Source organism: Myotis brandtii, unplaced genomic scaffold (assembly GCF_000412655.1).
Source record: "Myotis brandtii unplaced genomic scaffold, ASM41265v1 scaffold1086, whole genome shotgun sequence".
In the NCBI taxonomy this organism is placed as follows: Eukaryota; Metazoa; Chordata; class Mammalia; order Chiroptera; family Vespertilionidae; genus Myotis; species Myotis brandtii.
Genome location: NW_005353696.1, coordinates 579,219 through 606,854, shown reverse-complemented (window position 1 = coordinate 606,854; position 27,636 = coordinate 579,219). Strand labels below are relative to the sequence as shown.

At 41.5% G+C, this 27,636-nt stretch overlaps 1 protein-coding gene and 1 long non-coding RNA gene across 4 annotated transcripts in view; both read right to left on the bottom strand.

The window, feature by feature from the left end:
- The window catches only part of MKLN1 (muskelin 1, intracellular mediator containing kelch motifs), a 309,377-nt gene that overhangs the window by 166,165 nt on the left and 115,576 nt on the right, over window positions 1-27,636 (bottom strand). For all 3 annotated transcript variants that reach the window (XM_014542908.1, XM_014542906.1, XM_014542914.1), the window contains one exon: window positions 22,209-22,345. In XM_014542908.1, the coding sequence (XP_014398394.1) occupies window positions 22,209-22,216 (8 nt within the window). In that variant the 5' untranslated portion in view covers window positions 22,217-22,345. The remainder of the gene's footprint in view (window positions 1-22,208; window positions 22,346-27,636) is intronic.
- Window positions 14,096-16,439, bottom strand: LOC106726784. Its single transcript, XR_001362887.1, has 3 exons — window positions 16,079-16,439; window positions 15,382-15,448; window positions 14,096-14,342 (listed from the first exon to the last, which is right to left on the bottom strand). It is a non-coding gene; the product is annotated as an uncharacterized LOC106726784 (long non-coding RNA).

Here is a 27,636-nt window from a genome sequence, read left to right as displayed (position 1 = left end):
TCCAGGGAAGTATCAGAATGCCTCCAACATCCATAACTACCTCCTAGGGATTTTTAATAGAACACCAAATTATGTGTCCATTTATTCTGCCATTCCAAACAAAACCATTTAGTCTGGGAGCTAGAGCCTAACCTAGGGCCAATAAACCTATCTATGTGGATGTGATGGCTTATCAAAGAAGCTCCACCTAACAGCCTGCACTTGATGCTGAGCAGCCAACGTAGTCCGGCCCTTTGAGGAAGTTAATATGAAGTACAGGGACGGAGTCATCAGTTACCAGTAGGGAGAAGCTAAAAGATACACAGAGGGAAGGAACAATGCAATCATGTGGCAGCAGAAACCAGGAAGTAATAGAAGCTGTGAGATAGAGAAAGAACTAGAAAGTACTTAGTAGCAAGGGCAGAGGAGCAGAGTCATAATAATAGCAGATAGAGAACAAAGCAACAGATATTACTGCTGAAGAACCCACAAGATAACCAGCTGTATTGTGTGCTGACTCATCTTCCAGTTCCCACTGGTCATTACTTAAACTTAGATTGAGGCAACCATGAGTCTCTCTCTGTTCTGGAAATTAAATTTTCGCCTCCGGTATCTCTATCAGTCAAGATCATAGCAGGAAACTACAGGCAACTCAGCTGGGGTTTTGAAAATAATTGAAGACACTATTTACAAGGATGTAGGCAGGTTTGCGGGAAGGTAGGAGGAAAATTGAGGCGCCCAAAGGACTAGCAAGAGTGGAAATCCAGGGCGGAAGAGACAAGGGAAGGAAACTGTGGTAGTGTGATGGGAGTCTAGAAAGAGCTAGAGCCTGAAGGGGCATAACTGCTGCCAGAATCATGGTGCTAAAGCTGGGAGAAAGAAGCATATTAGTCTCTTTTTCCTCGTACCCTCTGATACTTGCTGATGCCTCTCACTGGCCAAACCCTACAGTAAGAAAGAAGGCAGTAGAGCCTGCCAGCATAGCTCAGTGGTGGAGCTTTTATCTACAACCCAGGAGGTCACGGTTGGATTCCCAGTCAGGGTTGCGGGCTTGATCCCCAGTGTGGGGCGTGCAGGAGGCAGCCGATTGATGATTCTCTGTTATCATTGACCAGAGGCCCAGCGCATGAAATCGTGCGCAGGTAGGGTCCCTAGTCTTAGCCTGTGATCAGGGCCATCTTCCGCCCGCTTGCCATTCCGGAGTCCCGCCCCGCCGCCACCACCCACGCCGGTTCCCCATCTGGCGATCCATCGGAGCCTGCAGGCCAGGGGGAGGGACCAAGAGGTCTGCCTTCCACCTGCTCACCAGTCCCCAGTCCCGCCCTGCCACCACCCACCCAAGTTCCTGGTGCTTCCCCGTTTGCCATCCGGCAATTGGAGCCTGGGACCCGGGGGGAGGAACCAAGAGGCCGGCCATTCGGCCTGCTTCCCAGGCCCCAGTCCCACCCCAGTTCCCCGTGGTTCCCTGTTCACCATCCGGCGGCGATAGGAGCCTGCGGGCTGGGATGGAGGGACCAAGAGGTGGTCAATGCACCTCATAGCAACTGTCTAGCAGTCGTTCTGGTCATTACACCATTATGGTTGCTGGGCTTTTATTATATAGGATGTTTCTATCTCTCCCTCTCCCTTTCTCTCTGAAATCAATAAAAATATATTTAAAAGAAAGAAAGAAGGCAGTAGAGCTCAGGTGATGTCATTTGTGGATAACAACCTCATGAGGCACAGAACAGAGAGGGATGGGCTGACTAGTGGCCTCTTTAAAGGAAAAAATAAATAAGTATGTCCATGCCCTAACACCCAGAACCTGAGAACACTACCTTACATAGCCAAAGATTTGCTTAAGTTCCTGAGTAGAGGAATTTATCCGAGTTTATTTTGGTGGGCACTAAATGCAATCATATGTATCCTAATATAAGAAAAGCAGGGGTAGTTTTGAAAAAAAAAAGGCAATGTGACCTCAGAATCAGAAATTGGAGTGAAGTGGCCACAAGCCAAGGAAAGCCTGGAGCCATCACAAGAGGGAAGAGGCGAGGAGCAGACTCTCCCCGGAGCCTTCAAAGGGAGCATGGCCCTGCCACCACCTTGATTTTGGGTTTCTGGCCTCCAGAACTGTGAAAAGATAAAATTCTGGGCTCTTTGTTCGGTTTTTGTTTGTTTGTTTTTTGGCTTAAACAACAGAAATTTATTTTCTCACAGTTCTAGAGGGTAGAAGTCTGAGATCAAGGTGTCAGTAGGGTTAGTTTCTTCTGAGGCCTCTCTAAAATTCTGTTTTTTTTTAAGCCACCCAGTTTGTGGTAATTTGTTACAGCAGTCACAGGAAAGTAATACAGGGACCAGCCAAATGGAGAATTACCAGCATAAACTCTATTCAACTCTGAATGCCACATTGACCACAATAATGCCCTGATCACCTTTGCTGGGAATTCGTTTGCCTACCTTCTTTATTCATGTTGGTACTTCTTTTCGGACAACTCATATGACTCAAGTTAAATGCTCCCAAGTTACAGTTACTTTTGCATACAAATATCTTTTCATCCTAACCCGATGACCACATTCTTCTTGAGAACAAGAACCTTGTCTTGTACATCTTTGTAGGCCATGAAAATCCCAGCCCAGTACTTTGAACAGAGTGGATATTCTGTAATTGGTAAATGAGAGAGAAAGCTTCCATTTGTCCATCTGTAAATGGAAAAATAACAATTTCCACTGACTTGCCTTTCAGAGATAATAGTGGCAGTGTTTCCCAGAAACAATTTCTGTACCTGTAACAAAATGATAGATCTGAAACACCCACTCCTGCTGGAGCAGTTCCTCAGAAAAGAATTACATTTTGTTGTAGCATGTCCTCCATTTCATGTGGAGCTGAAACTGCTTGCAGTCACCCCAAGGAAAGGGCAGGGCGTCCTTAAGAAAATGTAAGAGCTGAATATTGGTGTTCTCTCAGGAATTTTGATTCACCCCATAAATATTTATCAAAGGACTATTATGTTAAAGTGCAATCCATAAATGCTGGAAAAACACAAACACACAGAATAAGGCATGGTCCCAAGTAATTGTGACACAATATGATGAATGCTTTTTAAAAGAACAAGATACTATGGAACCAGATTAAGTCTATGGATGGGAATTTCACCGAATTCCCCCCCCCCCCCCCCCCGCAAAAAAAAGTCACGTTCAAGCTAGTTTTTTAGGACTTTATCAGGCACAGGCGAAGTCAGAAGCACTGGGAACCAAGAGAAATAACTTTGCCAAGCAAACTACACCCTTAGCTCAGCCCTACAGTATCTGAGCTTATTTTTATTCGTCGTCCTCATAGCTAGATAGTGAGAAAGGAAGGGAATGCAGACTGCTTCCCTTCTTTGCATCTAGATTTGCATCAAAGAAAGGAGGGCATCAGGAGGAAAAGTAGAGGTTGCCCTCTTACAAGCTCAATAATGACAAGTCCAGATAGCCATGCAATAATGGGTTAATAAACACTCTTACCTTTCCTGCGCTTCTACCTCAATTCTGAAAACTGAGGTGGGCTATCCTGTGAGCCTGAGGGGTAGCAGGGCATGAATAACTCAGAGGAAAGCAGGCAAGGAATGAGAGCACCCCTTCATCTCAATACCCCAAGCTAGGAGGCATAGCTTTGTGGCAAAGCCCCCTGGAAAGGGAATAATGGCTGAGGCCCTTTTTCCTGCCATAGACTGACCTTTAGATCACTCCTTGGGGAACTGCTGTGTCAGGGGCACCGCCCAACATCTCTCCCGAGTCAGCCCTCCTAGGCCTCTGAGACCAGAGTGGGAGGAGAAAACTCCTGGGAAAGCAGCCAGGAGAGAGGGAACGACTGACCTAACCCACCAAGGGGCAGAGGGTCCCCCTCATCCTCACCCTGTAGCTTCCATTGGAAAACGAAGAAGCTGAGAAACCAGATTCCAGCCTCAAAGTACAGATCACTTGTCTTTGTTTTCTTAAGAAGCCTCTACCTCCCAGACCTTGCCAGGAAGCCGGCGGCATTTTCATGAAGCAGTAATAACAAGGACAGAGCGTTCTAGCCTGCCGGAGCCTGCTGGCTGGTCACTCTTTCCACTGCCTTTTGTTTTCATGCATCATTCCCTCACTTGCTTCTCAGATTCCTCAGGGCTTTGAAAAAGCCACAAATGCTCCACACAGTGACACCACCCAGAGGGCTGGCAGACATCACTGTCACGCACCCTGCCCTAAGCGATGGCACGTATGCAAGCCCTGACAACTGACACCCAGCCTTACACCTAGTAAGAGTCAAGATAGTGTCCAGAAAGGCAACCCCCTTCCCCATCAGCTTAGCTGGTAAAGGGGGGACTTTAGATTAAGTACCACCCAGTGCACTAGTAAATCACAGACCCCTGTTTGATGCATAATGCATCTGCAAGGTATGTTGGACCGTGGGACTTCTCTACCCTTTCTTCAAGGATCTAAATGAAGCCAACACAGCCCAGCTGGCATGCCTCCGTGGTTGAGCTTTGAACTAGGAGGTCACAGTTTGATTCCCCATCAGGGCGCATGTCCGGTTGTGGGCTTGATCCCCAGTGAGGGGCATGCAGGAAGCAGCCGATCAATGATTCTCTCTCATCATTGATGTTTCTCTCTCGCTCGCTCTCCCTTCCTCTCTGAAATAAATAAAAATATATTTATAAATAAATAAATGCAACCTGACCGGTTTGGCTCAGTGGATAGAGCATCGGCCTGCAGACTGAAGGGTCCCAGGTTCGTGATCAATGTTTCTCTCTCATCGATGTTTCTAACTCTCTATCCCTCTCTCTTCCTCTCTGTAAAAAATCAATAAAATATATATAAAAAATAAAAATAAATAAATGCAGCTAAGACAGATGTTACCAACAAAGCAACAGAATGCTATCACTGTGCCAATTCACATATCAATATATTAGACTGTGTATATATACATACAGGGAGAAGAAGCTCTCAATGATATTTGTGTTCCTATGTCACCTGTGGCCTGTTTTAAACCACACTCCAGACCTACCCTACCAAAATCTGAAAACAGGGCCTAGATATGTACATTTTTAAAAAGACTTGACAGTATTGGTTAGAATGTGGGAAAGAGAAATTCTCAGATAACATTGATGAGAGTAAAAATGAGTTCAGCTACTGTGGAGAGCAATCTTGTGAAGTTGAGAATGTGTCCCTAGAAAGTTCCTTTCCAGATATATTCTAGAAGAATTCTCACGCCTGTGTCCAATGAAGTATACATAAGGACAGTAATTACATCATGATTTGAATTAGCTAAAAACTATCATAAATATCCATCCACAGAATAATTATTCTAGAACATTTATAGTATGAGACTATATTGCAGTATGATTTAGTATAATATTACTATATTATAAAGAAAGAACTAGCTTTATAAGTATCACATGGATAAATCTAAAAAACATGATGTTGAAAAACACAAGATCCAGAAGAATATGTACACTATTTATATACATCTTTAAACACGCAAAACATATATATTGTATAGTAAAAACATAAAAACATGTGAGAAGGATTCCCACCATTTTTAAGAGATTAGTTACCTCTAGGTAGAGATGGGATGGAAGACCCTCTTTTGTAACTAAAACATTTTATGTGTTTATTTATTTATTTATTTATTTATTTTTAATCTTAAGCAAATATGGCAAGCTGTTAAAATTTATAGAATCTCGTTACTGGATATATGTCCCACAAGTGACTCTGAAGATCTTCCATAGCAGCAGGATCTTTCAAGATTTTTAGGATTCACAAATACTGAAAATAAAAGTTTGTTTACAGGGATAAGCCATTCCCATAAACACAGATGACACTACTCATCCCTCTTAGTAATGTAGGTATTTTGAGATGTTTTCATTAATGGAGGAGTTATTACACAGATTCACACACACTCTCCTACTCAGGTGTGCTTCTGACCTCCTGGATTTGTGAGCATTCTTAATAGAGTCAGAGGTGCAATGGAATGAAGCTACGGATCTATCCACATTTGGAGACCATTATTATAATGATCAGAGATTCTCAAATCTAGCTGAAAGTCATAATCACCAGATAAAAATGTTAATGCCATCGTTGATGCCCCAGCTTCTGGAATATGATGTAGTAGTTCTGAGGTGAAACCAGGAATCTATACTGTCAAGAGATTCTGATAATCAGCCAGGTTTGAAAATGAGGATAAATAATCATGGGGCAGGATAATAAGAAGTTAGGAAAATCCTTGGCAAGTGGAATGGGGAAACTGAGACAAATAGTTGATTCAAACTGACCCCATCCAGCACCCTGACTCACCTGCCTCCTTCTCCCTTGCATAACCATTCCCTTAAGCACTAAGTCCTCAGGAAAAAGAGGTTCTGACCCACATCAAATAATTTTGGGAACAAAGCTTTGGGTCTGTTGACCACAGAGATAGAGTTTTGGTCAAACTAGAGATAATATCTAGGCCTCAATTGTCTCTAGTTTGAGATAAATGAGGATGGAAAAGCAGCAAAACCAGATAAAGCAACCTAATGACTGATATCAGGACCAGATGAAATGAATGATGATCCCCTACGCTAGCACCAACCAATCACTAGAAAACACAACCGTGAAAGAACACACTGTGGAAAGCTGATGAATATTATATTGAGATCCTCCCCCCGCAAATCCCCGCCTTTGGAAAACAGATAAAAACCCTTAAGATGAAGGACCCAATGCATGCTTTCTTTCTTGGGCAGGGGTGGGAAACGTCTGGCCCTCAGGCCGTATAAGACCTGAGAAATCATTTGGTCTAGCCCTGGCAAGACATTAGGGGTGAGTTAATTAAATGTTTGAGCAAATGTAGCAGGCTAATTTTTAAGTTGATAATTTTGTATGGCCCACGGATGATGCTATAAATATCCAAATGGCCCTTAGCAGAATAAAAGTAACCACCCCTGCTCTACAGCATGCCCATGACTCTCCACCTCCCTTTCTTTAAGGTGAGTATCTTTTCTTTCTTTCCCCTAAGCTCCAAGGAACCTTCTTTTTCCTCTGTAACTTGTTTCCTGAGTCCATGCAGCCTAACTGGCTCACTTCTACCTCTGTGACTTTCTAAAAAAACTTTCTCTTTGAGTAGAGTTCTTGCCTCTGAATTCTAGCCAAACTCAAAGATCGAGGTCTAACAGCACCACTAACAGCCATGATTATGTTTTATTAATGTTTTCAAAGAAGTTGGGATGGGAGAAAAATAAGCAAGAAAATTAAAGGGGGGAAGAAGGAAGAAAGGGAGGGACAGTAAGCTTTCAAATCCTTCCTAATCTATTTTCACCCACTCTCCAACCTTGAATGTCTCTCCATCCTCTGAACTTTACTAGAGCTGTAATCATCTGTAAGTTCATTGGGCAAGTCTGTAGTTCCCTTTACATTGCTGTAATGGGCTATTATTTACTTATATCTTGAATTAGGCTATAAACTTACTCAGGACAGGAACCATATCTTGTTGCTCTTTGCGTTTTCTATAGTAGCTAACACAACACCTTGAGCAGAGTAAACAGTAAAGCATAATTAAAAATAGAAGATAGCCCTGGCCACCCTTGCTCAGTGGTTAGAGCATTGGTCCATGCACCAAAGGGTGGTAGGTTCGATTCCCAGTCAAGAGCACATACCTGGGTTGCAGTTTGATCCCTGATCCTGTTTGGGGCACATGCGGGAGGTAACCAATCAATGTGTCTCTCTCACACAGATGTTTCTATCTTTCCTCTCTCTCTTTCCTCTACCCTCCCTCCCTTCTACTCTCTCTAAAAAATAAAAATAAAATAATAAATGGAAAAAATATCCTCGAGTGAGGATTAAAAAACAAATAAAAAAGATAAAGCAAGTTTAAAGATGTGGCAGGATACAAGATCAATACACAAAAAACAATTGTATTTCTATACATTAGCAATGAGCAATTTGAAAATTAAATTCAATTCAGTCCGTATCCAGATCCCAGGTGTGTGTGTGTTTCAGAAATTGGCAAGCTGATCTGTAATTCATATGGAAATGTAACCCAGCATAGCCAAAACACTCTTGAAGAGGAAAAACAAAGCTGGAAGATCCACATTTCCTGATTTCTAAACCTACAGCAAAACTACAATTATGAAGACAATTATACTTATTGGCATAAGTATACACATAGAGATCAGTGGAATAGAATTGAGTGTCCACAAATAAACCCTCACATTTAAGGTCAATTGTTTTTTTGACAAAGGTGCCAAGACAAGTCAATAGTGAAATAATATTTTTTTTCAATAAATGATGCTGGAACAACTGGATATCCACATGCAAAAGAATATGTTGGGTTATACCTCACACCATACAAATAAATTAATTCAAAATAGATCATAGACCTAAATGTAAGAATTAAAACTATAAAACTCCTAGGAGAAAACACAGGAGTAAATCTTTATGACCTAAACTTGTCAGTGGTTTCTTAGATATGTCACCAAAAGCAGAGGCAACAAAAGAAAATAATAGATGAATTGGACTTCAAAATTAAAAACTTTTGTGCTCACAGAACACCATCAAAAAAGTAAGAGACAACCCACAGAATGAGAGAAAATCTTTGCTGAAAGTATATTTGACAAGAAATTTATATTCAGAATATATAAAAATCTATTACAACTCAATAGTGAAAAGCAAACCCAGTTAAAATATGGGCAAGCCCACAGCTACCAAGCTGTGGTATTTTGTTATGGCAGCTGTAGCAAACTAACACAGTGGTTCTTTTGAACATGTAACAATGACACCATGTATAAGAAAGGCCTATGTTTTGAATTATTGCATTTTGCAGGGTAGCATCTTTTGGTCACTTACGTCATCAATTGTTAGAAATGTGAGAACTCTCCAGAAGATCAAGTACTGTGCAGTAATTATCATGCACAGGCCCCAGAGAGCCCTGGCCTTTGAGAATGCCCTCTTCATCAACCCAAAAGAAGGTAAATACTTGGATCTCTCCAGGCCTTTGAGATTTTCATAAATTGGTAGAGATTGATCCAGATGTGCTTGACACCTGGGAAAATGTCATTTAAAATGATGTTTAATTACTGAGAACTTTTAATAATATGGGGAAATGATTCTAATACTCTAATATTAAATAAAAAGTCAGCATGAAAATTTAATATGTATAGGTAGACTCATTTTATCTGTGTGGTGCTATGCATAGAAGAAAGACTGAATAGAAATATAGTCATAGTTAACATTTTTTCTCTACAGTGAGACTATGTGTTAGTTTGTTTTTTTTCTTTATACTTCTCTATATTTCTGAATTTTCCAAAGTGAGCATGTATTATTTTTATAATCACAAAATATGCTTATATTTTAAAGATTAAAAACTGGGCAGAGCAAGCCCAGCCGGCTTGGCTCAGTGGTTGAACGTCGACCTATGAACCAAGAGGTCATGGTTTGATTCCTGGTCAGGGCATATGCCTGGGTTGCAGCTGAACCCAGTGTGGGGCGTGCAGGAGGCAGCCGATCAATGATTCTCTCTCATTGATGTTTCTATCTCTCCCTCTGCCTTCCTCTCTGAAATCAATAAAAAAAAATATTTTTAAAAACTGGGCAGAGCATATATAACTAGTATTGAGAGTCATCTCCAGAAGACAAAGTTCTGGGACCCATAGGTCAGATGCAAGTGCTGCTGGAACCCTGCTGCCCACCTGTCCTCTTAGGATTGAGCCATTGGATGTTGCCCCATGCCTGGAAATTCTGATTATGCTCCTGCAGAGTCTTCCTGTCTAGAACAGGTCTCTGAACACTGATCCTCCTTTCAGACCTCTAACCCCTAATTCTGAAGTTAGGAACAACTCAACCCAACCTCTCCCTCCCTGTCCCACACTTTTCTTCCAACCATTTTGTACTCAAGGCTACCCACAGTGGCACATGGTTACCTGTGTCCCTCATAAGCGGAGCGGCTGAGAAGTAACAGACACAAGATGATAGTAGGAGGGCAAGAGAAGGGAAATCTTGGGAGAAATGCTTCTGAGGTTTCCTTCCCTGTGAAGGTCTGTCCCTCTGTCTAGCTTCTTGTCTGTCCTCCTTAGAGGAGGGGCTTAATCTGATTGGGGAATTGTGAAGCCTACATAGGGCATGTTCAGTTTAGTTCCTCCTTTCTTCCTCTTAGGTACCTGCCTCCTACAGTGAGGATGCTCTGCTTCTCTGGGGCAGGATCCCCTTCCTACCCCAACTCTCATCCCCAGAATAAGAAGGCCTGTCATGCTCAAGTGTTACTTGTGACTGGGTGAATAAGTCTGCCTAAAGCTGAAACTCATTTAGTATTTAGTATCCCATTCTATCTCACAGAAAAAAGATATCAAGGTAATATTTTGGTCTCCATCTGCCCACTCTTTTGTCTCATTTCTCATCTTGATCTGAATCCTAAAATTCGGATTGGAGAAAAGAATGCTACTTATGGTAACTTCTCAGGGGCCTGGAAGGTGTTTGTTAAGAGCCAACCACTTGCCCAGCATGAAGCTTTAGATATGTTCATTTATTTAGTTCCACAACAACCCCCAGGAGTTTACAGTATTTTCCCATTTCCCATAAGAGGAAACTGGTGCTCAGAGAGATTAGAAACTTGCCAGAGGTCTCACAATGAGTGAGTGACAGATGTCACTCTGACTTCAATGTCCAAGCACTATACACTGCATCAGACATTGTCCTCGGGTGCCACCAAGACACTCCTTAGGGACTGAGGTAGCAATCTCATCTGCATTTAATACTTCATCCTAATCAACTGAGCTATCAATTGAGCAACATGCAAGAGAGGCAAAGATGATACAACCAAAGGACAAGGAATGGGTGATTATAGAACTCTAGAGTAGACCGAAGACATCAAGAACTATATTTTCCCCAGATTTCTTGGAAGCTTTTAGACAAATGACCTCCCCTGCTTCCCAATTAGTGCTCTGGCTTCCTGGTTGTAAAATAATTCATTAATATCCTGTCCTTCTTAAATCAGACCACATGCCATGCTTCCCTGAGACTGGCCTCAGCATAGTTGCCCTTTGCCCATTTAAAAATTGGGTGTCATACGGCCCTGGGTAGCACATGGAGTAAAATAATAACTATAATGAACAATGAATCAGCTTAACAATATATGAAAACAAGAAGTAGTGAAATGATGAGCAGAAAGTGCCAGCTATAGGGGCTGACCCTTGAAGTAGACAAGCTGAAGAAGATGTTTTGATCTCACCCCTGAAGGACAATCAGCTGGAGGGCTGAACCACAGTCGCTGAGAGAGCCAACCATGCTGCCAAGGTACCAGGCAGCATTTCCAGGAGCTCAAACCACGGCTAGTTTCTTCTCATCTTCCCAACAAATGCTCAGAAAGTGCAAGGGCACCCCACAGGTCACTAAGCACATTCCCAATGGCCCTCCAGGGAAATTTGATGCTGAGAAATGGACCTTTTCCAAAGTAGTGGTTCAAGCCAGATGAGGAATTACAGAGAAGACAGCCTTCCATGGAAAATACCCTGCCTCCAAATCCCCAACGTCTTCATTAGAGAACTGAAAGCACAGGCACACCAGCTGGTCTCCACGGCTCCGAAGCACTGCGGTGCAGTGGAAAGAGCAATGCTAGAGGGCTCATAAACAAGAGACTAGCCTTCTATCCCCATCTCTGCCAGATTTTAGCTGGGTGACCTTGGCATAGGTACTTAGCTTCTCTGGGCCTCACTTTCCTCATTTGTTAAATGAGGTTTGACCAGACTATGATGTGTTCTGATTCTGAAATCCTATCTTTCGACTTTGAATTACCAATTTACATTTAAAGAAAATTAAAGCGAGCTCCTGAGTGTTGTTTCTCAGGGATCCTGCCTGTTATTCTAGGGATCACGCCTCAACCTTTTCAGCATTCTTCATTGGCTTCCCTCCTTCCACAAATCAAACCTAAATTCTTCAACATGGCATTCAAGGTTCTTTATGATCCACCGTGCCTCTCCAGCCACCCTCCCTTTATACTCACCAATCATGTATTTTATACTCTGGCAATACTGGACTATTAGTATTTTCCTATAGTACTCTTACTGCAATATCAAATATTTATGAGTATGCACTCTGTGCTAGACACACCAGGAAGCTTTTGAACATACTGTTCACTTTGCTTGGACTGCCCTGTATTAACTAAACTAAAGCTTGCTGCTGTAACAAATAAGCTATATAGATTAACACAATAGAAAGTTATTTCTTAGTCATATAACAGTTCAGTGTGACAAGCAGCCTTCCATCCAGAATCCTTCTATTTTGCAGCTTTGCCATCCTCCAAGCTTCAATGTTTTACTTCCAGAGCTAACAGCTGGGAAGAAGAAGAAAGAAAAGGCACACCTACTTCTTAACCCAGCCCAGAAATGATGCAATCACTTCTGCTCATGTCCCATTAATTAGAACTTGTCACTTGTCACTTGTAGATGGAACTGGAAATTAGTAGGGCCACTTCCCAGAACATTTTCATACTATGGAATGAGAAAGCACAAGTCTTTGATGACCAACCAGCCATCACACGCTCTTCCTTGACTTCTCTACTTAGCAAAGGCTTATTCACCCTTCAAATCCAAGGGCTACCTCCTTTGCGAAGTCTTCCCTGATCTATGCAGGCAGATTTAGGTCCTCCTTTCCTATCCCTCACTACACATTTTACATTTCTCCATTAGGACTATTATCATGATACTAGAGGCCTGATGCATGAAATTGGTGCACAGGTAGGGTCCCTAGCCTGGCTGGCGATCAGGGCCGATTTGTGGGGCGACCAGCAGGGCAATTGAGGAGCCCCCACTGGCACTCGCCTTAGCCGGCCTGGTGCCGGCCCTGCCCCCCACTGCTGCCACCGGTCGCCTATCCTAGGCCTGGCTGGCGATCAGGGCCGATTTGTGGGGCGACCGGCAGGGCAATTGAGGGGCCCCCACTGGCACTCGCCTTAGCCGGCCTGGTGCTGGCCCTGCCCCCCACTGCTGCCACCGGTCGCCTCCCTCTGCAGGGTGACTGGCAGGGCGATCAGGGGGCCCCCACTGGCACCCACCTTGGCTGGCCTGGGGCCTGCGGGCTGGGAGCAGCTCCTGAATTAAGCGTCTGCTCCCTGGTGGTTAGTGCGCATCATAGCGACCGATCATTCCACCGGTCATTTTGCTGTTCAGTCAATTTGCATATTTGGCTTTTATTATATAAGATACTGTGTGGTTTGCATGCCAGTCTACTTAACTGAACTATGACCCTTGAGGCAGGAATCTTGTCTTTTTGTTTTTGTATTTGGAAACCTTAGCATCATGCCCAGTAAATAGTAGTTTTATAATGATATTTAATGAATTAATGAATATTATCATTAAATCAAAGAATGAATGATTACCTTAAAGAAAAGAAGCTGGTTTTTACAGAGGAACAAAGAGCTCAGTGTAAAAAAACAAAACAGAACTCTTGGTGATTTGAGGTCATCTAAAATGCTAAAAAGAAAATAAGCTTCCCATGTAAATGCTACAATTGTAATTAATATTTTGCATTATCACTTATTTAGAATATGTCTCTCTCATAAACTCCACAAGGGTAGGGACCTTATATGTATTGTTCTTTGCTCTGATTCTAGCATCTAGCATACTGTCTGGCACATAGTAGATACTCAACAAATATTTCGGAAGGAATGAATGGATAAAGAAATGAATAAATACATGAATGAAGACTGCATCCTTAATTGCGTGAGCCATATAATAAATGCTTAGCTTGGCTTATACAAGGAAAGTGTGGACAGGGCAGTAAAAACCTACCCCAACTAAAAAGACAGCCCAGAGTGCACATGAGGACTTTAACATCATTACCTTGCATAGCCCATGGCATCATCCCCTTTATGTAAGAGGATGAACAAACATTATTGGAGGAAGCTAAAATCTCAACGGGGATAGTAGCCGATGAGTAAATGAGGACAAATGGATGTCTCTAAAATGGTTGCACTATCAGATAACCTTTGTAAATTGGTTAATGAAAGAAGCAGGAAGCAAGAGTGCAGACAATTACAGAAGCATGACAACTGTGAAAAATACAGTGATCGAGAAAAGACGAAAATATGTTTTCATAGTTTTTGAAGAGGTATTGAGACAGTTCTTTAAATGTTTGTAACACATTTATTGTTCTCATAGCTCCCATGTGACAAAATTTGGTTTAGACATTACATATGACTTTGTCAGGCAACTTCTAAATGAAACCTCTTCACAGGCCTCGGTCCAGGTTATCTTGAACCTCTGGAAAGTCCTAAATATAATGGAGTAAATTTGCAGTGTGGACTCATTTGAGGTGGTAATGAGGTTGATGTTGATGTTGACAGATGGGCTTTTGCCAGGAGCTGACCAAGACATTAGTGGCAGGGCTAGGCATCAAGTGACCTGTAAATAGGACAGTACAGTTTTTTGCACACATTTGATAATATATAAGAACAGAAGAACGAATGGCATGCCTCAAAGAGCTCTCTGTCTTTCCTGTGAGTTGGGCACACAGCTGGACTATACTTCCTGGCTCTCTTCATTGAAGTTAGGCAGAGCCATGTGACTGAGTTTTGGCCACTAGAATGTGGATGGAAGTGGTGGGTGCCAATTCCAGGTCTGGCCCATAACAAGCCTCCTGTGCAGTGCTCAGTATACTCTTTCTCTACACATTGGCTGGGTGGAGAGGATTCTGACCTAGAGGAACATAGAGTATAAGTTGGAAGGAGTCTAGGTCCCTGAATTACTGAATAGGAGACTGACCACCACATTCCACGCACTTCTGCCCCTACCAATCCATTTTGGACTGTGACAAGAGAATGGACAAAAAGAAGAATACATTTTGTTGGGTCAAACCATTGAGATTTTAAAGTCACTTGTTATAACAATTAGCCTATTTTGATTAAAACAGCCCTTAAATTTCTAGACTCTCAAAGGATTGAGATAAAAGAAGGTAACAGAGAACATACCCAGTATCAGTGGATATTGCATTTAATGGGATTCTGGAGTTTATTTTAAAGCCGTAGAAATTCCTCCATAGCCGAAGCCATGCCTGCTGGCCTCTGCTTATCTAATCAGTGCCTTCTGGACATTTTCATTCTCTCAGGAGAACAGTGACTAACCATCTCCCAACTACGTATCATATGTATCCCCCCACATGGCCTATTTGATTTAATATATTTAGGGTCTAGTCAGATAATACCACATTTAAAACATGTCTTGCTTTTGCTTTTGTTTTTTGTTAAACATGGTGATTAAAAAGAAGAAAAATAAATTAGTAAGTAACTTTGTGTTTGGAGGTATAGTTTTTAAATGATTGTACAAGGTTTGTTGAGCACAGTACTAATGAATTATTATGGGAGAGCCAAGAAAGTTCTGTGGCAAAAATGAGGTCTTTCAGTGCTTGCCTGAAGATGTTATTGGAAAACTTTTGTTTACTTACTGGACTTTGAAAATTAAATCCTTCTTCAAGTAGCCTCCGGGTGTTAAGGACAGTAAATAAAGATGTGCTGATTGGAAACATTTTAAAAACAACTTGTTACAGCCATTAAAATAACAAGGGATAAATTCAACCCAAAACAGAATATTCCAAATTCATTTGGCCTGTCCAACAGAAAAAAACAAACTTAAAAGTTGGATTCCACAAGTCATCTCTCTAAAGATGCTCCACCAAATGAAATTTAGCAGAGACCTGGGACAGGCGCTCTCAAAAGTGCTAGCTTGCTTTTGGCTCTTACTTGTAAACCTAAGCCCATTAATGGAAAGGGGGAAGTTGATCTCCCTATCTTGGGAGTGCCTAGAGAAAGGGATGAACTGGGAAACAGTTAGGGCCTATGGGGAGGAAGAGGTAAGAAATTTAGGAGAAAGTTTCATTTTTTAGTAGAATCCCCATGTGGCTGAGATGGAAGAAATGGATTTGGGACAGTACTTATCTCTTCAAGAAATAAATTCTGTTGCCCCATTTTCAAGGGGTGCAAACTAAGCCATGATGATCCTTTAACTTTCTTCATCTCTTCCACAGACTTCATCTTCTATCCCCTTTCCCATGGCACTCCATTCCTTTTATATCCCACTTAAAATCCCAAGCTTCTATAAACAGGCAGCTAGGAGCAGACCTAGTACTTCTTAAAGCTCATCACCGGAGCTATGTCAAAATACAGGGCAGGAGCAGGTGGTTGTTAAGGATATGTTGTTACAATATGATTAGTGAACTGACTGCCCCCCTCAAGTTAGGATTCATTCATCAATACAAAGGATGTGCAACCTCCTTATACATTCCCTAGTCAGAGCCCTCAGTACTTGGCAGGAGTTCTTAAGGGGATACTGGTGTTGCCATGTAGAGCTGTTATGTTAACGCTTCTCAGTCTCTTCTCTCAATAATCAGATTCTTTCTTTTCCCCAAGAGCTTTATTCTTTGAAAGATTTTAATCTAAAAATCATTATATTTAGTAATGTGTTACTAAATAAATCACATTTCTAAAGAAAACATCCTATATAATAAAAGGCTAGTATGCAAATTGACCCAACAGCGGAACGACTGGTTGCTATGACATGCACTGACCACCAAGGGGCAGACACTCAATGCAGGAGCTGCCCCCTGGTGGTCAGTGTGCTCCCACAGGGGGAGTGCCACTCAGCCAGAAGCCAGGCTCATGGCTGGCAAGCTCAGTGTTGGTGGAGGGAGCCTCTCCCGCCTCCGTGGCAGCACTTTGATGTCCGACTGCCAGTGGGGAGTGGGCCTAAGATGGCAGTCGTACATCCCCCAAGGGCTCCTGGACTGCGAGAGGGTGCAGGCCAGGCTGAGGGCCCCCCCCCCCCCCGCCTCAAGTGCACGATTTTCCGTGCACTGTCCTCTAGTCCTATATAATAAAAGCATATGCAAATTGTCCCCTCGACCGGAGTTCTTCCAGGAGTTCGACCAAGGAGCGTGCCGGCCGGGGGAAGGGAGGGAGGTCCTGGCACTGGCAGGTGGCTGGGGAAAGAGAGGGAGGCCCTGGCCAGTGGCGGCAGCAGTGGCAGTATTGGCAGGCAGCAGCAGGTGGCCAGGGGAAGGGAGGGAGTACCTGGCTGGCAGCTGGCAGCTGGCAGCCAGCAGCCACTAGGAACCCTACCAGTGCACGAGTTTTGTACATTGGGCCTAGTATTAAATATTTATTAGGTATTGTATTAATGAGTGCTTTATATACATTGTCTAAAAACTCTCAAATAGTCTGAAAAAAATGGAAATTATTAGTCCCATTTTACAGATGAGTAAACTGAGGTTTGGAGATGTTAAATAAATAGTCTAAGTCTTATTGCTAGAAACTAAATTCTGATTGGCCTCACCTCTACACCCATATTCTTTCCACTATACTCTCTCTATCATATAGAAAACACATGGCCAACGAGAACTCCTTCTTAGTAGGAACATACAGCCTTTGCAGGGAGTTAGTGTGGCTTAATATCCCCATCTTCCAGTTGCCCACTCCTCCAAAAATGAAAGAAGTTTTCCATTATTTAGTCAACCTGGTCCAGTTTGTTGTGACTACATATACAGTCTTTTAGGCTTTTTTGAAGTACTAGGCATGGTTCAAGTAATTCCATTATCCTATATAATAAAAGCCTAATATGCTAAGTCCCCGGTCGTCTGGTCAGCTGTTCAACTAATCAAAGCTGAATATGCTAATGATATACTAAGGCAGCTCAACCGCTCACTATGATGTGCACTGACCACCAGGGGGCAGACGCTCCGACCAGTAGGTTAGCTTGCTGCTGGGGTCCAGCCAACGGGACTGCGTGAGACAGGCTGGACATGCCCTGGAGCCCTCACACGGTCCCTCCCTGGCTGGCCAACCTCCCACCTCTCTCCCTGACCCCAATCATGCACCGATGGGGTCCCTTAGCCAGGCCTGCACCCTCTCGCAATTCAGGACCCCTTGGGGGATTTCAGAGAGCCGGTTTTGGCTCGATCCGCCATAGGTTATCCTTATAGAACACCAAGAGCCTAGAGAATCCAGACAGGAAACTAGAGCTGGCAGTTCAAAACAAATGGAAGTTGGGCAGAGGGAGTTCAGAATACAGGTTTAGGCACAGACCTCCTCCGCTGGATTCATTTTCTTCCTCCTTCAATTCTATTGAGTATTCAGTGATGTACCATGGACTGATGTGAGGAGGGGAATCCTTAGGGAATACAACATTTGATGGGAATAAGAAGAGTCATTGAAGAATGACAGCCTAGGATGAGTGACAATGAAGAGAAGAGAAAAGACAGGACTGGCCAGAGTGAGAGACAGACTTTGATAATTCTGGAGGCTCTGAGAGAAGCCAAGCCAGCTTTGTTGTGATTTGATTAAAAAAAGAAAAGGGAAAGGATGGCTGACCCTTTCCACTGATTGGTTTTGTAATCTACTGGTGGGGTCTTCACCAAGTGAAATAATCCCCAATGGAAGGTGATGGGGAAGTGCTGCTAGGCCTTCTGGTAGTACTTTTGTTGCAGAACTCATTTATCAAAGGGACCTACACAACCTCCCCTACCCAACTGGTAACTTTGAAGCCAGAATCTTTAAAAATTACAGAATAAATTAAGAAAAAGGATATTACTAATTCCAGTAGTAAAATGAAAATTGTTCATCCAGTATCCTATGGTTAAATTCTGTACTGCTATGCAGAAAATTCACAACTCCCCTATCTTTGTGTTAGCTGAAAGACAAAATAATAAAAACAAACAAACAAACACACTCAAAACAATAATAACCCAAAATCCCCTCTGGGTATCCAGAAATACTGGGCAACCTTGAGCAGAGCTTAACTGATTTAGATATTTAATTGCTGTAAAATAAAAGTGTTTACATGGAGATTAAAAATAACTAATTTTCCTTAGAAACCCAAATTTTTAGTTCAAATAATGAGATCTGTTAACCTACTTGCTTATATTTTCAATGGATCAGTTATTTAGTTTATAGTAGCTAAAAGACAAAAGGTAAACATCAAAGAAAGAGAGCAGATACATATTTTTCCTTACTTTAAAATTTAAACAGTACTCAAGAAACATCTAAAGATCTGTCTATTCTGCATTCAAAGAAAATGCCCTTCCTAAATATTTTATTCTAGAGTCTAAAGCAGCCGTGGGCAAACTACGGCCCGTGGGCCGGATCCGGCCGTTTGAAATGAATAAAACTAAAAAAAAAAAAGACCGTACCCTTTTATGTAATGATGTTTACTTTGAATTTATATTAGTTCACACAAACACTCATCCATGCTTTTGTTCCGGCCCTCCGGTCCAGTTTAAGAACCCATTGTGGCCCTCGAGTCAAAAAGTTTGCCCACCCCTGGTCTAAAGTGTTATTGTTGTTGTTGTTTTTGTTTTGTTTTGTTTTGTTTGGCAGGGGTGGGGGAGTTGAAGGTGGATAGGGAATTATTGTAAAATGCCATAAAAAATTCTTCTGTATCTGAATTCCCAAAGTGATTTCACTGTCTTTAATAAGTGTTAGCAAAAAGATCTACTTATCCATGGTTAAATTCTGGCTAAAAATGAATTTCAGAGTATTTTCTTTTGAGCTCAGAGAAAAAGTAGTCTCTGCTGGACTTTATATTCCAAAAATTTCTGCCTTGATTGACCACCCTTAGCAATAAATTTGAAGACTTGTGTATCCTATATAATAAAACTCTAATATGCAAATCGACCAAACTGCAGAATGACCGGTGGAACACTGGTCACTATGATGCACATTGACCATCAGGGGGCAGACGGTCAATGCAAGAGAAGCCCCCTGGTGGTCAGTGCTCTACCACAGGGGGAGCACCGCTCAGCCAGAAGCCAGGCTCACAGCTGGTGAGCGCAGTGGCGGTGGTGGGAGACTCTCCCACCAGGGGGAGCGCTGCTCAGCCAGAAGCTGGGCTCACGACTGGCGAGTGCAGCAGCGGTGGCGGGAACCTCTCCTGCCTCCGCTGCTGGAGGGTAGTAAGGAACGAGGGGTCCCAGACTATGGGAGCCCCGGACTGCAAGAAGGATCTCTGACTGCCAGCTTACAAACATCCCCCGAGGGCTCCCAGACTGCAAGAGGGCACAGGCCGGGCTGAGGGACACACCCTCCCCAGTGCACGAATTTCATGCACTGGGCCTCTAGTACTCCATAAAGAGCATAAAGCCTCAGTCTTAATCCTCTTATCCTTTATACTGATAAAGGCTGTCTCTTAGGTGCCAGGCAACATCTCAGAGTCCCTTTATCTGAACATTCAAAGTAGAGATAATCATTTGAAAACTATGCAAGTAGTTAAGAACCCATTTTCAAAAACCCATTTTTAAGAGGCTGCCATCCCCTTAACTCAGTGACCAATATTAGCCTCATCAATAGGGGGACAACCAGAATTATGTACAGCCTAATACGATGCAGTAGGAAGAATTCTTATAAAAAATTTTAACCTGATTCTTACCAAGCCTTTCTCTGAGCTTAAAAGAAATACAGAAGACAGAAGAACATGTTTAAAAACACCATGAAAAAATAATCAGACAAATCCAGAAGGTGGGACATTCTACAGAACAATTGGCCAGAATTGTCAACAAGTCAATGTCATGAAAATAAAATGTATGTGAGTGTGGCGAGAGGAGGCAGTTCCAGATTAGAAATCTTAAGAAATACAACCACCAAATATGTGGAGCTTATTGAATTAACCATCTTTAAAAGATTGTTTGGAGTAACTGGGGAGTTATTCTTAAAGGGCATAGGGTTCATTTGGGATAATGAAAATGTTCTGGAAATAGTGGTATTGGTTATATAACATTGTAAAGGTGTTTACTGCTTCTGAATTGGACACTTTGTGGGCTCTATCCCTAGTAGGGGGCATGCAGGAGGCAGCCCATCAATGTTTCACTCTCATGTAAATGTTTCTCTCCTTCTCCCTTCCTCTCTCTCTCTCTCTCAAAAAAAGTAAATTTTACAATAGGAAATATATGAATGTATTGAAAAATTATGTGAATCTTGTTAAATGTGACAACAGATTTTTGTTTACCTAACAAAGATATGTTAATTATTTATGGATGAATTTTGAAGTATTTAGGGGTGAAATATATATACCTATAACTTGCTTTAAATTACTGCAGCAAAAAAAAAGAAGAAGAAAAAGAAAAAATAAGGATTATATGGCAAATTTTTGCAATTGTTTGATCTAGGTGATAAATATTGGATGATCATCATAATATTCTGATTCTTTTTCTGTATGTACTAGAATTTTGAAAAGGAGAGGGGAACCCTGGACAAATTACCTCTCTGTACAACAGCACAAACTTGTGACTGGAGTTCTGAAATAGAAACATGAGCTACCCTGAAAGGATGCTCTCTGGACGACCACACTTCCCAGGGGTAAGAAGGATTGGTGGTCATAGTCATGTGCATATCAAAAAGCCAGTCCTGGCCAGTGATTCAGTTGGTTGGAGCATCATCCCATTCACCAATAAGTTGAGGGTTTGATTCCTGGTCAGGGCACATGCCTCAGTTGCCAGTTCCATCCCCAATCAGGGCACGGACAGGAGGCAACCAATTTATGTTTCTCTCTCAGATCAATGTTTCTTTTTTTTCTCCTCTCTCTCTCTCCGCCCAAAAAAATCAATAGAACATATCCTTGGGTGAGAATTAAAATAATAAATAAATAAATAGCCCAAAAGGAAGTTCAAAAGGGTGAAGACAACGTGTCACTCCAAAGCCAGAGCGCAGGAAGTCTGCACAAAGAGTCATTGCTATCAGCTATAACTGGCTCCCCAGCTACCCCCACATCCTCCTTTGGGGTTTAGTCTTTAATAGCACTGAAAGGTCAGACTGTTGCAGTTCTGGAAGTTAAACAGAGAGAACGAACTGTTTTCACCAAAGGCACCCTGTAGGTCATTTCTCTTTTACAAATCAATGCTCCAGAAAGCAAGTCACTAGGTTGTGTCTCTTCTAGATCATCATGAAGAAAAAAATGATTCTTCTTCTTCATGAATAGAACTTTAGCATGCCCCTACTAGAAGTGCACTCAGAAGAGAAGGGAAGAAGACTTTGAAAAAATAACCACTCAAGGCCCTTAATAAAGTAAAGCTCTGGGAATGTAAATGGATGGCTTCCCCTGCCCACCATATCTTACAACATCTGCAAAGCACTTCATTTATACCAACAGTTGTGTCCTTGCAATAAAGCATAAATCACTTTAATAATTCTTCAATTTCCTTCCGGATTAAAATCTTACAAATCTCAAAATAAGCAGCTTTCTCTTAAGGGTCTTTGATTTGCAAGGAACTGTTAGGTATTCTTTACTCACCAAGGCATTCTGCTCAGGTTTGGTTTGATCCTGTCTTCTCTGCTGCTTGCATCTCTACATCTCTGTCAGGAATCTTCCTCCAATTAAAGAGCATCTAGGAGAGGGAAACCGACCTTCTCCATCCTCTCCTTCCTATTCTGCAAGAGGAGACAGTACTCTGATTGCAGGTATAGGGTCATATTTACAGTGAGTAGGGTAGCTCCCTTCCTCTCCCCAACCTTCTTCTCCCTCCCATCTCCTCCCCCCACTCCCCTTCTGCCCTTTTCCCTTTCCTAAACTTTCTTCTGTGTTTTGTTTTTCCTTCTAGGTGGTCTCAGGAGGGCATTTCTCCCTCATGCAATGAAATTCAACCATTTGTTTCTCCTCTGTTCTTATAATCTTAAATTTTTTTTTTTTTTACTTTTCAATTACAGTTAACATACAGTATTATATTAGTTTTAGGTGCACAACATTTATCTAACTTAAGACTTATCACCCTGATACGTCTAGTACCCATTTGACACCATACACTATTACTATGTTCTCTATGCTGTATTTTGCATCCCCGAGACTGTTTTTATTGCTAGTAATTTGTATGCCTTAATCCCCTCACCTTTTTTTTTATGACCCCAAATCCCCTCCCATCAGATAAGCATCAATTTGTTCTCTGTATCTATGAGTTTATTTCTGTTTTGTTTGTTTATTTTGTTTTTTTAGATTCCACATTAAATGAAACCATATAGTATTTGTCTTTCTTTGTCTGACATATTTTCTTTAGCATAATACCCTGTAGATCCATGCATGTTGTTGCAAATGGCAAGATTTCATTCTTTTGTTATGGCTAAGTGATATTCCAGTCATATATGTACCACATCTTCTTTATCCATTCATCTGTGGATGGGCACTTGGGTTGTTGCTTCTATATTTTGGCTATTGTAAATAATATATGAACAGAACAGATGTTTGTTTGTTTTTTTCCAGCATCTGTTGAGATGTTCGTGTGGTTTTTGACCTTTATTCTATTGATATGGTGTATTGCATTAATTGATTTTTGACTGTAAAACCAACCTTGCCTTCCTGGGATAATTCTCACTTGGTCATTCTAGATAGTCTCCCTCTTCCCCCCACATTTTAAAAACTGTTTTAAAATACACATAACATAAAATTTACCACCTTAAACATTTTGAAGTATACAGTTCAGCAGTGTTAAATACATTCATAATGTTGTGCAACACCACCATCCATCTTCATAACTCTTTTCATACTATAATATTGAAAGTTTATACTCATTAAACAATAAAATCCCATTTCTCCCTTCCCCCACCCCCTGGAAACCACCATTCTGTCTCTATGATGTTGACTACTCTAGAGACTTCATATTAGTGGAATCATATTGTATTTGCCATTTTGTTACTGGTTTATTTCACTTAGCATAATATCCTCAGGCTCCATGTTGTAGCAGATAGCATATGTAAGAATTTCCTTACTTTTAAAGGCTGAATAACATTCCATTGTATGTATATACCACATTTTGCTTATCCATTCATCTGTCAATGGATATTTAGGTCGCTTCTGTATTTTAACTCTTGTGAAAATGCTGTGAATATGGGCATACAAATATCTCTTCAAGACCCTGCTTTAAATTATTTTGGGTATATATCTAGAAGAGAATTTGCTGCATCATATGGTAATTCTATTTTATTTTTTTAAGAACTACCTTACTGTTTCCTCAGCTTCTGTACCATTTTACATTCTCACCAACAAGGCGCAAGAGTTCTAATTTCTCTACATTCTTGCCACACTTGTTTTCTGTTTTTTAGGGTTTGTTTTTTTTTTTACAGCAACCGTTCCACTGGGTATGAGGTAGTCTAATTATAGTTTGACTTGCAGCCCCCTAATGGTTAGGAATGTTGAGCATCTTTTCTTGTCCTTATTAGTCATTTGCATATCTTTGGAGAAATGTCTATTCAAGTCCTTCGCTCATTTTGAATTGGTTTGTTTGTGTTTTGAAATGTCTATTCAAGTCCTTTGCTCATTTTGAATTGGTTTGTTTGTGTTTGTGTTGAGTTTTAGGAGTTCTTTATGTATTCTGGATATTAATCCTTTACCAAACATATGATTTGAAAATATTTTCTCCCATTCTATGTGTTGCCTTTTTACTCTGTGGATAGTGTCTTGATATACAAAAATGTTTAATTTTCATGAAGTTTAATGTTTATTTTTCCTTTTGTTACCTATGCCTTTGGTGTCATATCCAAGAAAGCATTGCCAAATTCAGTGTAATGAAGTTTTTGTCCCATGTTTTTTCCCCTAAGAGTGTATAGTCATATTTATATGTTGCTATTTTCAAGTTCTAGCATAAATTCTTTGCATCTGCATTCATAAAGCAATATTATTCTGTACTTTTCTTGTGATGTCTGGTTTTGGTATAAGGATCATACTAACCTCAAAGAATGAGTTGGGAAGTGTTCCTTCCTCTTCTATTTTTTGGAAGAGTTTGTGAAGAATTTCTATTAATTCTTTATATTGTGGTAAAATTAAACAGTGAAGTCATATTGGACCTGGGCTTTGAACCAACTTCATTTTAAGTAACCAAAAATGAGAGTGCTTGGGTAAGATGAGACATAATTCTGGCTTAGAATTAGACCATGATCAGAAAATTCCAAGTGTTCCACTCCCCTTTCTTTCACAAATTAAAACATTTAGTGAGGGAAGAGATAAACCTTTGTGACTTTATTTCCTCATCCAACAAGTTCAAAGTATTTAGAAAATGGTGATTATAGACCAAGGCTCAGCCTGGAGTTCACAGATCCAAAACAGCAATAACTTTTAATGTACAGACAGATACTTCCCAGATGCATGATGTCAGTCACAAGAGACAGCAGAGGGAAAAGGACCAGGGAAGATTTAGTGAAATCATTCCATCATAAACACAATCTACATTACATTCCCTATTTTGGGGACCAGTAGTGAGACAAATACTTTAACACAATATACTATTCCTGGGAACTAGAGCTCAGAGTATGCTGCCTGGGTTACTCATGGAAAACCAGCAAGAGAACTAAGAATTAGTACCTTTGTCACCTAATTCCTGGTTTAGTGCTTTATTTTGATCAGTATCTTTGAGTATTCTGTGCTTGGAATGCACAAGGGAGATGGTTCTCAGAGCCTCTCCATAAAGTTTTCATTTGGTCAGGAGTAATCTATCAGTACCTTTATCTCCAATTCACCTCCAATTTAGTCTTCATATTGCACTTATTTTCAATCAGAAACCAAATTCTGGGTAGAAGTTCATAAAATACTGTTAGCAGTTAAGAAAAGGTTTACTGCTATTAGGAGACAATTTCCAGAATGGTAGATAAGGAGCTCCAAAGACCCACGCTTCAACAAAATAACTATACTGGTGAAAATTACTTTTAAAACAACCATTTGAAGTTCTTGTCCCACAAAGGGAGAAAAAAGCCAAGAAGACCAAAGGCTACTTGCTGCCAGTCAGTGACCTGCTTAGAAAGCAGAGTTATCACTCCAAAAGAGAAGTGGTTGTTTTCCCTGTCCCCAGTTTGAGAGCAGAATCTCAGAGATATTGCCCAGGGGAAGAGGCAGGTGACAAGAACAGAGTGTTCTGAAGCTCTCGCCACAAGAGAACAGACTTTATTTGGAACAGAGTTTGGGGAAGTCAAGCTGAAGAGAGCTCTGGAAAACAATGGATATTTTGGCGATAAGCAATTAAGAGGAAGCTGGTTGCAACAAGCTAGACTGTAGGCTATCTAGTGTACCAGAAAGAACCAGAATAAAGGAAATCGAAGAAGAGCCCTCCCTGGGTCAGAATAAATCTCAAAGTCTGGCCTCAAAAACTACCTCTGGATCAGTTTGTGGAGCAATTTATGCTCCAGAGCATTGATGAAAACAATAGAGTGATTAGTTCTCAACTAATGAAGCCTAACAGCTGGTGATCATACCAATAGAGACAGACAGCTTAACAGAGAAATCAAAGATAGAGACAGTCCAAGAGAGTTGTGCTAAAATCACTGTCATCCCAGGATGATTGTGCACACGACCAAGCATGCATATTCAAAGGAGCAACATCAGAGGTTTCACACTGCAGGGAAATTGACTTTATTAAAATAATCTAGCTAAGTCACTAAACAACCAAAAAAAAAAAACCAAAAACAAAACAAACTATAACAATAAGTTCATAAGCTCACAAATAAGCAATAAGGTTAAGGGAATCAATATCCAGAGTTGCTACACTACATTACCTAAAATTAGAGGCCTGGTGCACGGATTCATGCACCGGTGGGGTCCTTCGGCCTGGCCTATGAGGATCAGGCCAAAACCGGCTCTCTGACATCCCCCAAGGGATCTCGGATTGGGAGAGGGCGGTTCTCAGGTGACACACCCCAGAAATGGGCTCTCTCCTCTCTGGTTCTGGGTGTATCACCCAGGAACCACAGCTGCCAAGTCATCGTAGCTCAGCAACTCCTGCATTGAGCGTCTACCTCCTGGTGGTCAGTGCACGTCATAGCTACCGGTTGGATGGTCAAATGGTCGGCCAGTCGGCTGGTTGCTTAGGCTTTTATATATATAGATGTCCAGTACATAACAAAAAAAAATTATTATACCTGCAAAGAAACAGAAAAGTGTTTTCTGACTTATACATGGATGGAAAAAAGCAATCAACAGAAATTCCCTGTAAGAGGACCCAGGTCCTCAACTTAGCAAAAACTTCAAAGCAGCTATTATAAATATCTTCAATGAACTAAAGAAAACCATGCATAAAGAAGCAAAAGAAGCTCTGGCTGGATGAGTCAGTTTGTTGGGGCATCATCCCATACACCAAAAGGTTTCAGATTCAATTCCCAATGAGGGCACATACCTAGATTGTGGATTCAATCCCCTGTCAGGGTGTGTGTGGGAGGCATCTGATGTCTCTCTCTCACATCAATGTCTCTCTCTCTCTCTCTCTCTCTCTCTCCCTTCTTTTCTCTCTAGAATCAGTGGAAACATATCCTCAGGTGAGGATTTAAAAGGCACACAAAAGAAACCCAAGATGGTTTGGCTCAGTGGATGGAGCATCAGCCAGTGGACTGAAGGGTTCCAGGTTCCATTCTGGTCAAGGGCACATACCTCAGTTGCAGGCTTACTCCTTGGCCCTGGGCAGGGTGCACGTGGGAGGCAACCAATCGATGTGTCTTGCTTACATTGATGTTTCTCTCTCCCCTTCCCTTCCACTCTCTCTAAAATGTCCTCAGGTGTGGATTAACAAGAAAAAAAAAGAAGCAAAAGAAGGCATAATGACAATGTCTCATAAGGTAATTACTAAAGAGATATCTACACTAATAAAAGAGAAACATGGTAATTAGCGTACAACCGCTACCCTTCCCATTGGCTAATCAGCATATCCTTATGCAAATTAACTGTCAGCCAAGATGGCAGCCGGCAGCCATGC